Source organism: Vulpes vulpes, chromosome 5, assembly GCF_048418805.1.
Source record: "Vulpes vulpes isolate BD-2025 chromosome 5, VulVul3, whole genome shotgun sequence".
In the NCBI taxonomy this organism is placed as follows: domain Eukaryota; kingdom Metazoa; phylum Chordata; class Mammalia; order Carnivora; family Canidae; genus Vulpes; species Vulpes vulpes.
Window position 1 is genome coordinate 41,350,070 of NC_132784.1, and position 12,947 is coordinate 41,363,016.

The following is a 12,947-nucleotide window of genomic DNA, read 5'->3' on the forward strand; positions in this document are numbered from 1 at the left end:
TAAATTTTCAAAGAATGACTAGTAATAGCAAAATACAGACTAGTTTCACTTGAGGTACGGTGAGGTATTAGTTTCACTTGAGGATATTTTAGAGACATAAAGAGTCATCATTAGAGATAAAGCAACAGAGACAACGTGATTAAAAAGAAACCTAGAAATAACCAGTCATGTTCCAGTTACGGAGAGTTTTGTGATTCAGTTAGTGGTGTGCATGTATTTAGGTAAAATTTCCCCAACCTTGTATATTTAACACCTAGAAGTGCTATATATAGAAATGATAATTTTCTGAATTAATGGAGATTACTTTTCAAGAAGTTTTTGTGGTGGTTGATATATTTTTTGTACTAAAATTTTTGGAAATAGTAAACTTCTCAGCTTTTGACTGGCAAGGAAGGAGGGCTTTATCCTCTTCTAAATGAATATATTTTGCCTGCATAGCTGTGATATTAAAAACTTCTTTACCTCTAGAAATGTTCCAGAAGAGATCTTCAGATGAGTGTAGTTTCCTAAAGAAGAATAATACTGTTGGACCCTTACAATTGGTCCTGATTTCTTCCTTTCAATCACAATAGTATTTTACGTGCTCCAAACTTCAGTCACTATATACGACATCTGTTTTCTATTCTGTTCAGAGCTGAAATATGGCATCGATATTGCAATACTTGGTGGATCCTATGTGTAGCCTCTACCAGATGCATTTTAAATTACTTCGTGAAGGACCGAAAAGCTAATGGGTGCAGAGAGATGTTATTGGCCCTTTGTGAAGTCTCAAATACAGGTTTCTACTTGTAAAGCTCCAAATTACTTAGTCTCCTTTCAGTTTAACACCTGGGTCACATTCATGTAAATCTTAGTACATCTAAGAATTAGTCAACTCATCTTGGCTCTAAAAGTTTGTAAAAAGCTCTATTTTCTTCAGCTTTAAAAAAAAGGATGGGGGGCTTTGTTTTATTCTTCCCACAAATCTCTATTGAGTGCCTACTGTGTGCCGCTCCTGCCAGAGCCTCTGTGGATGGGTGCATTGGTCAGCCCAACGTTCACAGAGCTTCCAGATGGATGCATTGGTCAGCCCAACGTTGGCAGAGCTTCCAGACGGATTTAAAACCCCTGTCCATCTGCTTGCTCTATCACTACACTGAGGGCAGGCCAAGGGGCAAGAAACCCAGGACTTGCTCCATGATGTACTGTCAAACTTTATTTTGTTCTACTTTCCGTGGTGAAGCAGCCCAGACTTAGTAGCAGTAGGCCTGAGTCCCATTTCTGGCTCTACCACATACAGCTTCCATGACCCTGGAGCTCCGCCTGAAGATAGCCAATCACTCAGGAGAGAGGAGTCCTCTCTTGATAGGGGTGTTTCAGGACTTACATGCAATGATGTAAATCAGAAAGCCTACTACCATGTATCCCAAGTGTTTGGTACTTAATAAGTGATAATTGAGCCTGAATGATGATTCTTGCCATTTTGGTGAGGTATTAGTAAAGAGACAGAAAGAAGCAAAAACACACTGACCTCACGGTTGCTGGAAGTGGAGATATCTTTTATTTCCTTGTTCTAATTTCAAAGTGCGGGCTCTAGAGACCAGCAGGTGAGACCTGGTTGGGGGGTCTTGGTTGCCCCGCATAGTACCCCTGGGCTCCAGGGCAGGTTCCTTCACCCTCATCGTCTCAATTCCTCATTTGCAAAATTGGAGGAACAGTTACACACTATAGGTTGCTGTCAGGATGAAATGAGGTCATGTGTTTTGATATTTAATAAGGAGGTAGTGCTCCCAAATCAGCATGCAATAGTAAATAGGTCCTTTTACTATTTTCTTCCTTTTTGTCACTGCTATTCTCATTGTCACTATGGGCCTAAGAGATTTCCTCAGGCATAGACCTTTGTGAAGATGTCACCTTGGTCTCCATGCCTTGTAGGGGAGATTTAGAAACTCTCTAAAACTATTTAAAATTTTCTCTTTGTAGCCAAAGCGTTTTCTTCTTCTGAGGTGCCTAAATATTAGGCTTCAGATAATCTAGAAATCTGTAATATAAAATGGTTTATAGACACAGGCTTTCCAGGAGAGTAGGTTAGTTATTTAGATTACAAAATGATCTGGGTGCATTATAAAGCATTTCATTGTATGTCTTTTATCCTTTGCATCATTTCTGCCCATTTTTGAAAATACTGTTTTTGTCCCCTTTATAGGTAAACCCATCTAATCACAGACTCCTGTTTGAAGTATTTGATGAAAACAGATTGGTAAGTGGGCCCTAGTTCTTGATTTTTGATTTCATTTTTTAAAAACTGAATTTGAAAGCTGCATCTTCTGGACCTCTGCTATCTGTCTTGTACTTCTGGCAGTACATATGCCTCCCCATCCCCCCAAAGACTCTTTGTCCTATTACTATTTCATGATTCTAACAAATACTATTTTATGGCTAGGACAGAAAATTTATTTGTATATGTGTATGTTTTCATCAGAGTCAATATTAGTGAAGATCACATTAGTGATACATCAAACTATATGCCTGTGCTCTTATGTTGGGAATACGCAATGGTAGGCAAACCTGTAAAGAGGCCATTACTCATGTAAACAAACCTTAAATGTAAGTCAGACTACACTACCCAGTCAGTAGTGAATCTGTGGTGATTCTCTTTGGGAAAACCAAAATCTAATTAACAGCATATAGAAAAAAGTGAATCTATATTTAGCAGGCAAAATTAAGCTGTATTTTAAAAGTGGTACTTTCTCAAGGGAGATTCATGGAAAGTACCTTTAAAGAACAAAGGTATGCCTGAGTCAGAAAACTCATACAAACGTTTTATATGTACGTTGATACGTAAGATGTGGACATGTTACATAGCCATCTATCTGTATAATATATATATATGTAAGATTTCATTTTAAAGATGGAATTTCAGCATCAAATCTAGCTTAAAGCATTTTGGCAGAAGCAACTAACTAGAGTGTATTCATCAGGTACCCACAAACCAAGTGTTCCAGCTATGAATGTGAATCCATTATTACATTCTGGGTAAGCCTTTTAGGAACTCTAAGAAGTGGAATCATAACTCCCTGTAGTCTGTTGTTAGTTGGACCCAGATTTACTTTCCATGAAACTTGTGTATATTTCTTGGTTAAAAGATGTGTTCTTATTAGAATAGAGTCGGGGCGGGAGGCAAACTATAAAATAGACTATTGATTAATAGAGAACAGACTGAAGGTTATGGAGGGGGAGGTAGGTGGCAGATGGGCTAGATGGGTGGTGGACGTTTTAAGGAGGGTACCTGTTGTGATGAGCACCGGGTGTTATATATAAGTGATGAATCACTAAATTCTAAACCTGAAACTAATGTTTATCCTCTGTGTTAACTAACTAGAATTTAAATAAAATCTTGAAACAAACAAGTGTTCTAGTGAACCCTTCTTGCTGCTGATTTCAGCTGAAACTCTTCTAAGTTTTTGAGTAGATTAAACTTAATAGAATATTTTAGGAGGAGCCTTATAATACAACTCCTGTAACTCCCCATCCTTGCACATAAGACAAGTGAGGTCTAGAGCCTTTGCATAATTTAAACACATCAGCCGGTGGTAGCACCCTGGTATAATCTGCTGTTCTCCTGAGTCCTCAGGCCAGTGGAACTCGGGAATATAGTTAATCTCCTGTGTTTGGTGTCACTCTCCAAATTGGAAAGCCAACAGGTTCTGGCCTACTGTATTGATGCTTTGTCTATTAAAATACACGGGATCTTGGTGGCTTCATGTTGAACTCAACGTTTTGTATCTTGGGTGACCATTAGTAGTACCAAATAACTAGATTACTTTTGCTGTGTATATGAAGTTATTTTCTTGTTTAATTGAATGAGAGATTCTGATGAGGGTGCAGTTCTTAGCACTCCATCTCTTATCTAGCAAATACCCAATCAGGCAGTGTTGAGTATAGAAGCCAGTCCCTGAAGACATAGATACATCCACAGACTAGTCCTTATTCTCTCATGTAGCAAGTATAACAACACTTCTCCGAGGTAAAGAAAGGGTCCCATTTGAGGGAAAATTGCCTCTTGTCAGATGTGTTCTCATTCGTTATTTAGTTTTATTTTTCCTAAGAGAAATTTGCTGTAAATATTTGTTTCCCATTTCCATTACTAAGACAATGACTGCTGTTGAGGTGACCTTACCATGGAACCTAAACTAGACTTCCAAACCCAAGAAGGCCTTTGAATGCAGAGCTCTAAGAAATCATGTGTGAATACACACTTGATCTGAAAAATTATGTTTTATGATACTAATACCTATGTTTGCCCCCAGGCTATTTACAGTGGGTTTTTTGGTTGGGGTTTGTGGTTGGTTGTGTTTTGTGCACCTTTTTTTTTTTTTTTTTTACTCTGCACCGAATGCTAGTGGTGGTATTTGTTTCTTCATTGGCTCTTAATCCAGCTAAATCAATACATGACTGTATTGGTACTTGGCAGTTTGAGCATTTCAACAGACTAGCTTCCATTCCTCCTGTGGAGATCAGTTTTGGCATTTAAAGCACATGCCTTTGGAAAACAGGTTTGCACGTATGTAAACACAGGGTTAATCCTCCACACCCTCAATTCTAGAGCTGTTGACAAAGTCATGCTTTGTGGATTTTAAAATAAACTTTTTGTCACTCTTTACAGCTTAATGTTGCCCCCCCTCCCAATTTTTTTTTTTTTTTACTCCCTCCTAAATAAGCTTCTTTGTTAAATAACTGATGTTTCTGGATCATGGAAAATAGAAAGCTTGAAACACACAGAATATATCCAAGTCGACAACAAATCTGATGACAGTTTTTGGAACGTTGGACCTTTATTACTTGGGTCCTTTTTGGCCCTTCAGAGAAATGGTAAGATTCCATGCTCGTGATAATATTGCTGACTTCTCACTGGAAAACTGTCAGCTCTGGGCAGCCTTGTTTCTGTATGGTATTTAAGTTAACTCACTACAAAAACCACATTCACACCCTTCCTCAGTTTTCCTTCCTTTTTGGGTCGGGATGGGGAAGGGTGGGGGGTGTGGTGGTGTATTTTTTTTTCCCCCTGTCTGGCATATAGGAGAGAATGTTTTCTCCAGCTGGGCTCCTTTTTTCTCCTGCTTCCATGTCTGACAATCCTATTATGAGTGAGATTGCCACATACACGCGTGCACACACACACACACACACACACACAACCCTATTAAATGAAAAATCTAGTAGTGGGCAGACAGCGAACTGACAGTGTTGTAAGCTGGGCCTCCCTCCCCTTAGCTATTTTGCTACTTGTAGATCATGGTCTAATTATTTAGCATTAAAGGGACTCTCATTCTGTGGGGTGTGTAATCATATTTATAGTACCTTTTATTAGTTTGCATTCCATCGTGGTAGTGTGGTGATATCATAAATAACAGAGAAACAATATCCGATGCTTGTGAAAGGGTTTTCTTGCAGCCAGGGCCTTTTTTCCCTCGTGGTCGTCGGGTGTGCTGGGGGGAGCCGGGGGAGATGCGCCGCGCGCTCCTGGGTCCAGGGCCGGGTCCAGGGCCGGGTCCCCGGGCTTGGCTGGAGAGCCCGAGCGCCCTGCCTCGTTCGGAAGGCCCGTCCGGCGGATCCGACGCGGTTTTAGATTTATAGCAGCACGGCTTGGACTGCGTTTGCTGCCTTCGTCAGCTGTGAGAGCTGCCTGCTGGGGCCACTCCTGTCTGATGGAAAAGCAGCAGCTGGGAAGGTGCTGTTTCAGGCTCTCGCTGTTAAAAAAAAAAAAAAAAAAAAATGAGAGCGAGAGAGGGAGCGGGGGGAAAGTCTGCAGAGCCCACAGGCTGGCATTGGAGGGGGAGGCCGCGGTCATGTGGCCCCGGCCATCCTACCCTCTGCCCCAGGGCGGATGAGGGCTTCTTGCTCTTATCCAATCATGCCTGGAATGCCGCTCGCCACTTGGGCTATTTCTGCTATCTGTCGCGCTCGGTGCCGCAGTGCTAACGGTTTGGCAGATGGGACGCTTTTTCTTGGAGTTTGCGTCTTCGGTTTTTGACTTCTGGCAGCGCCGGGCCCCCGCTTGCCGCTCGCCCGCCGCCCCCCCGCCCCCCCGGGCACCATGGCCCATCGGCTTCGGTTTCATTTTGGCTCCGGCCGCAGCAACACGGCCCCCGAGTCCGAGATCCCGGACCGCGAGGGGGAAGAGGACCTGGCCGCGGCCTTCCACACGCTGCCGCGGCGCAGCAGCCCGCACGGCCTGGCGGCCCCGGGCGCGGGGCGCGGCCTGCACGAGGCGGTGGGCGCGCTCAAGCGCAGCACGTCCATGTTCATCCCGCAGCTGCTCGGCCCGCTCGACGCGCGCCCCACGCGCAGCTCGTCCGTGCGCATCTCGCTGCAGCGCAAGGCGGCCGACGGGGCCCCCGAGGCCCGGGACGCCGCCCCGGAGCCCGCCGAGCCCGCGCAGCCCGAGCCCGAGCCCCAGCCCGAGCCCCCGCCCCCGGCCCCGGCCCCGGCCCCGGCCCCCGGCAGCGCGCGCGGCCCGCAGCTCAACGGCGCGGACGCGGCGCCCAGGCCCGCGCGGGGCCCCGAGGGCGGCCGGGGGCTGCGCGTCCAGCACCGCGCCTCCAGCGCCGACGTGCGCCAGGTGCGGCTCGCGCCCTGCGGGGCCGACGGGGCGGCGCCCGAGCCCCGGCGCTGGTCCCTGCAGCACGTGCCCGATGCTTCTGGAAGCCCCGGCAAGCGCTGCTTCGTCTTCCAGCTGCAGCCGCCCGGCGCCCCGGGGCCCCCCGGGGACTTGAACTTCGGCTTCACCGGCACCAAGGGGGACCGGCTGGTGAGGTACCCGCGCATCCGGCTGGAGCGGAGCACCTCGCACCCCACGCAGCCCCGAGCGGAGCGCGCGAGCCCCACGGAGGAGCGGGGGCGCCCGGACACGCCGCCGCGGGGCCGCGCCAGCTCGGGGGAGCGGGCGCCGCAGGGGCAGGGCTGCACCTTCAAGATCCGGCAGGACCAGAACGCGGGCCAGCAGCACTTCAGGATTCTCGTGACGCGGGGCCCGGAGGAGGCCCCCCAGGGCCCCGCGGAGGAGGACGCAGGCGGCCCGGCCGGCGCCCCGGTAAGTCGGCGCGCGGTGGCGGGGGGCGCGGGGGCGCGGGGGGCGCGGGGGCCGCTCCCGCAGCTGCCGGACACCCACCCTCCGCCTCCCTCCTGGGAGCCTCCCTCCCCCGGGCTGCCGTCGCGGTGTCTGGCCGAGCTCCGGGGCCGTGATTTGCAGCCCAGGTCTGGGGCAAGGCCCGTGAAACTAGTCTGCGCCCGGGACGGTGCGTTGTAGACCCTAAAAGTCAGCTGGCTCCCGCTCCTGCCTCCTCGCCGCAAGCCTTCCGAAATAAAAGAATTTTAAAAATGTCTTGCTTGAAATCAGTCTGTGCCGGTGGTGTCCCAGCGTGTGCATGTTGGAAATGCACATAAAAGCTGCTTGCAAGTAGAGCCCGGGATAACGTTTTGCTTAAAAATAACTGGTTCTCGTGAAGGGCGGTTATCACGGGAACTGGAGTCTCGCCTCCTTAACAGTTAAGTGCACGTAGGGTTGGTCAGTTCCTCCGAAGGGCCTCTGTGCTGTGGAGGGTTGACCCTTGTTAACATAATGTATGGTCTCTGGGGTTTGTCCCATTAAGGTGAACAAGAGTAGTCATCCTTGTGGGACAGTAAGAAACGTGTTTTTGAAGCAGATTGGCTTGTGGGCCCGAGCTGGGCAGGCCTGCTTGGGGACTTGCTAATGGTCAGGCTGCGGTGGCCGTGCAGCTTAACACTGGCCACTTGAATGTCCACCGGGGAGGCTGTATATAGAATAGCTAAGTGCCCTGTCTCCAGCTGTGGAAACAGGCGCCCTGCAACAGATTTTGGCCTTTACTTCTCCTGTGTTCTCCATCTCTCCCTCTGGGTGAGACGGAGCATGGAAAGACAGCTGCTCATTTCACCAAGCAAATGATGACTCTGCAGCTTTTGTGGTTTATAGTGGGATGAAAAGTTTTTTATCACTTAACTTTCCCTTACGTAGCAATGACCAGCCCCTGAGTGCTCTATCTGTTTAGATAGAGCTTGTTTAAGCTCCCTACATTTTGAAATGGATTTTCTCCTCCCTGGATTAAGTTGATGACCAGTTTGAGGATATGATCGTGGACATCGAGGGAACTTTTTGTTTGGGTTTTTGGCCGTACGTTGGGACTTTTCAAAGTGGATGACTGGGTATTAGTGTGGAATTGCATTATCTTTTATTGCTGTGTGTTGAGAACTGTTTTTGGCTGCTCGAGTGACCTTTATCACACTGCTCCATCAGTGGTTTGCACCATTTTGAGGGTATAATCAGATGCTAAATGCAAATAAGATACTTTTCTAGAGTGTTCTGTAAATGTTTCTTCTTTCTCTTCTGTGCATCCTTTTATCTCTGACCCTTTTGTTAGGAAATGTGTTTGAGTGCTTTGTCTTGATCCGAACCGATATAACTTTTATGTAATAGTACAAATTTCAATAACATTTTGATATTATGATAGTTCTAAGCTTCTCCTCAAGAACATACATCACAACAGTGGTAGGCTCCACTGGGCAACACAATTGGTGCCCAACTTGCACCACCTACCAGCTGGAGTTTGATAAACAGAATGCATTCCTAAAGTTTCGGTAACTATTCCATTATATTACCAAACACTTAAGTCATTTTGCAGTTAGATGTTGAAGACAGATGGATTTATATAATTAAAGTCTCATTTGGCTTGAGATTTCTAATGTAATTAGGAAACAAATAGGAAACAAAAATCATGTGTACTTAGAGACAAGGACTACTCTAACTTGAAAGGACGGTTGGAGCAGAAAACAGATTTCTTCCAATTTGAAAATTTAAAGTCTTAGAATAAAGAGCCTTGCTTGAAAATAAGTTCTCTTGTGTGAATTTCATAGGTGTCATTTGCATGTGAATTTCTACATACCTGTGTATTTTGGTTCATGTGCAGAAATTAGTAAATGGTTGGTAAGTAGCTGGGTTTTCTTTGTCTTTCTTTTTTTTTTTTTTTTTTTTAAGCAAAAACTTTTTTCTTTAAGAAGCAAAAACAGTCACGTAACAAAACCGTCTGCTCCATTCAACACTTTGTACGTGTTTCATACAGGCAGGGGTGTTAAGTGTAGGCAGCAGCTGCCCTGGCCTTATTTATCTTGAGGGAAAACATTCACTGGGGCGTCTACAGTCTGGCTGCCACCAGGCTTTTTTGATGGTTCACATATCTGCTGTTTTGGTCAGAAGGGTAACTTCATTATTAGTTTATGTGAAAAATTAACTAAAATCTGTTGCAGTCTGGTTTTTAAATAACATCAGAAATCTTTCTTGATTGGGCAAACCACTCAGGATGCCTTTTACAAATGCATCGTGTCGCATAGTCTGCGCCTTAGACCTTATTTCAAGGTTCCCCTGTTGAGTGTTTGTCTGTGTCTCTGTCTCCCAAACATCCTGTGACAAAGAAGTCTCAGATATAACATGACTTGAGAAAATGTTACCCAGCTAGATTCCTGGGGGGAGGAAATAGGTAGCAACCCCTTGTGCTGATGGTTCTCCATCTGGTGTGCCACCCATTCAGTAAAGTAGAATTGGTTCTTGTAATCACCAGTTACGTATTTCAGAGGGCTTAAAACTGAGGAATTCCATTTGTGGCTTTTTAAAAAGATTACTTGTTTGAGAGAGAGTGAGCGGGAGAGAGAATGAGCAAAAGCGGGGAGCAGCAGAGAGAGAGGGAGAAGCAGACTCTCTGCTGAGCAGAGGGGCAGCCCACGTGGGGCTCGATCCCAAGACCCTGAGGTCATGACCTGAGCCGAAGGCAGACACTTAACTGACTGAGCCACCCAGGCCACCCCCATTTGTGGCGTTATTAACGGTATTTTAACGAATGACTTATTTTCTTCATTTTTGACTTAGTTTGGTTGTGGAAGGCTTAACTGTATTCGAGTCTTTCTGAGGAAGTGGGATCCCTGTTTCCCAGCATTGGTGCCCCCTTTCAAAAACAGTTTCAGGCATAATCACTGCCAGGTTCTACATTCTACAAGCTGAATTTTCTGATCCCCTTAATGTCATTAAGTGTGTAAGGTCCACTGTGTATATAACATTACGCTGGGTGCTTGGAAAGTTTCTGGGGCTATCTTCAGTTGCTTCCTGACACGGTTTGTAACATAAACAGAGGGAGGAGGACCGGTGGGGACAAAAATAGTGTTTCTCCTGCCCACTGCATATATCAATAGGGAAGGGAGTGTTTCTCCTTTACTTCGTCCCTAGGTTCTCTGCACTTTCCTGTGTCCTCTCAGTGGACATACACTTTGCAAAAGTAGTGTAATCATCTGTTGGGATTAAAAATTAATTTTACTATAAAAACAAAAGAATACTCAAACTATTTTTATTTGAAGATTTTAGTGTGACTATCTTTTAGAGATCATGATTTTACTGTACAGAAAAGCCTTGACATTAGTACATTAGTAACTTTTTCACCCTAAGAAATAATTAATTTTATTATATGCATAAACCACCTTTTGTTTACAGACAGACCAAGAGCACTGTGATGAATAAGCAAAAAGATACTATTTCTTTCATTCCCTGCATTTCTGATTGGATTTTATAAACATGTTTTCCCTTGAACATAGTAACAACCTCCTAATTAGGTTGTATGAGAATATTCCAATACTGTACAACAAAATTTCAACTATTCCCATGGATGCTTTGATGTGGCCTTGCTCAGAGTTGACACTGATAGGAGTTGTTAAAAGTGTCTCTGTAGTACGTCATCACTTGAAGAAGGCCTTCATCTATTTCACTTAAAACTAACATCCCATTGCAAAAGCATTGCCTCACTCAGCCTTCCTTGCTGTTGTGTGAAATAGTGGTATTTTTCTGTTTCCAGTGAAGGTAACTGATCCTGTCCTTAGATGTAACTGCCATATTATATCACTTTGTGCATACTGGGAATTTTAAAAAAATATCTTTGCACAATTTAAAAGTCTGTGTAGCCAAGAGGCAGTTAAATGCTTCCAGCGATGTGACATTTTTGCTGAAAATCTTGGAGATGGTACCCCCAGTTGGTGCTTTGCAGCGTAATGGAGAGAGAGGGCAGCTTTGGAGACCTGCAGAGGCAGCTCGGCAGTTTACTGACATGTCTGGGGAGAGCTAAGTACCTTTTCTGAGCTTATTCTTCAGTGAAAAATGAGGATAAAAACATCCAACTCCCAGGTTTATGGTGATGTTTAAATGAGGCAGCATATGTTGAAGGACCTGATCTGTGTTAATGTTGGGGTGGTTTTCCTTCTTAACCAAATAGTTGCACAAATTTTTCTTCTTCAAGGAAGCTAATTGAGTTAACTGGAACAATCAGTTTTTGATCAGCATTAGGCACAGCATGGATTTAAGGCATGCCTGGAAATATTTAATAACTAACTTTGATACGCTCTCCGGTGTCCTCTCATCTGTCCCGAGTCTTTGGCTGTTGGATAAATCAGCATCGCAGATCCCCAACACCACCTGTGATAATTGGTCTTAGAAAAGACTTGAATTCTTTCATGAGTTCTGCATTGTAGAAAAGGACCTTTAATTGTATTTGCTGTATTGAAGTTTGAAACTTTAAAGCTTTTTTTGGCTTTTCAGGTGTTGCGTTTATACCGTATTGCTTTTCTGTAATGCTTCCATTGGTTTAGGCTGCCTGCTCATAGGTTGAGGCTTTTGAGCAGCAGTCTGATGTTATCTGTGCAGGATCTCCACGTTGTGAGATTTGCAAATTAGGGTAGTATTTGGGAATTGGCCTTATCAGATACTGCCTTTTAGAGGGTATTCATAGATGCCGCAGCTGCTTCTCTTGGCTGAGCCTGGAGCCGGAGTTCCTAGGCGTTGAAATTAATCTATAATTTTGTAACACGTGTTAATAAGAAATTTGTTATCTCCACATAAAAGTTCACAAAACCAGCAGAGATTTACTCCATGTAAGAATTATCTTAAAATTTAATAAATGTTGGGTGTCTGTATAGTTGGTTTAAAAACTGATTGAGGCTAATCTAAATGTTAATGTATTTGTACAACTTGAGATGATAAAGCATATTTTTAATAAAATAATTAAGCATATAGTATTGCTGAGCTAGATTACTGCCCCCAAAATTTTGACCTTTTTTTCCCCCTTAGCTCTTAATGATTCTACCAAGACATTTGCAATAATGAGGAAAAAGCAAGAAATTCACAGTGTCGAAACTATTGATCAAATGCGTGAATGTCAGAATATCTTAAGTTTCTCCACTGTAATTGCCGAAAGAAGCTTGGAAAGCTTAGTCCATCTAGTGATTATTGAGAAGTTAGGATCCTGTCTTTGATCATCCACTTGCCTTGATTCATACCAGGCAGCACAATATATCCCATATCCTGCCGTATATGCCCAGCTCCAGTTTAAAGATTAAAAGAGCCTAAAGGGATAGAGTGTTGAAAATATTAGTTATAAAATGTATTTCAGGAGGTGTGTGATTTTTCTGGACAAATGGAGGCTAGTGAAAGTATTTTAGCTTGATTCCTTAGGCATCCTGGGTGGATAATGTTCTCGTGGATGTTCCTTTTTGAACCTTGTTTATTCTGCTAACAGCTTATTTGGGCGAACTGGAATACAGAGGAACTATAAAAGAACAAGTGAAACAGGTGGCCTGAGAATAAGTGGTTGATGTCCTGGCCGGTTTTGTGCTGTCCTGAGTTGACACTTCGGTGGTCTCTAGGCATCACCACGTCGTTACAGGAAGTTGAGCTTTCAGTATGGAGGATGAAAGAGATTGAATTTCAAGAAGCCTGCTTTTTATACCCGGATCATTTTAGAACCATGGGCTGTTCTGACACTTTGGGACAAAGTGCTTAATGTGAGCGGGGAGGTCCTGAAATGAAAACATTAGAAATTGACTTGGAAAGGACCCTCTTTTCTTCAGATTGGCTGTGGTCC

General features: G+C 44.5%; 1 protein-coding gene across 14 annotated transcripts in view; it reads left to right on the forward strand.

The window, feature by feature from the left end:
- The window catches only part of NEDD4L (NEDD4 like E3 ubiquitin protein ligase), a 342,878-nt gene that overhangs the window by 192,932 nt on the left and 136,999 nt on the right, over positions 1-12,947 (forward strand). For all 14 annotated transcript variants that reach the window (XM_072757960.1, XM_072757957.1, XM_072757971.1 and 11 more), the window contains one exon: positions 2,186-2,239. In XM_072757960.1, coding sequence (XP_072614061.1) covers positions 2,186-2,239 — 54 coding nt within the window. The remainder of the gene's footprint in view (positions 1-2,185; positions 2,240-12,947) is intronic.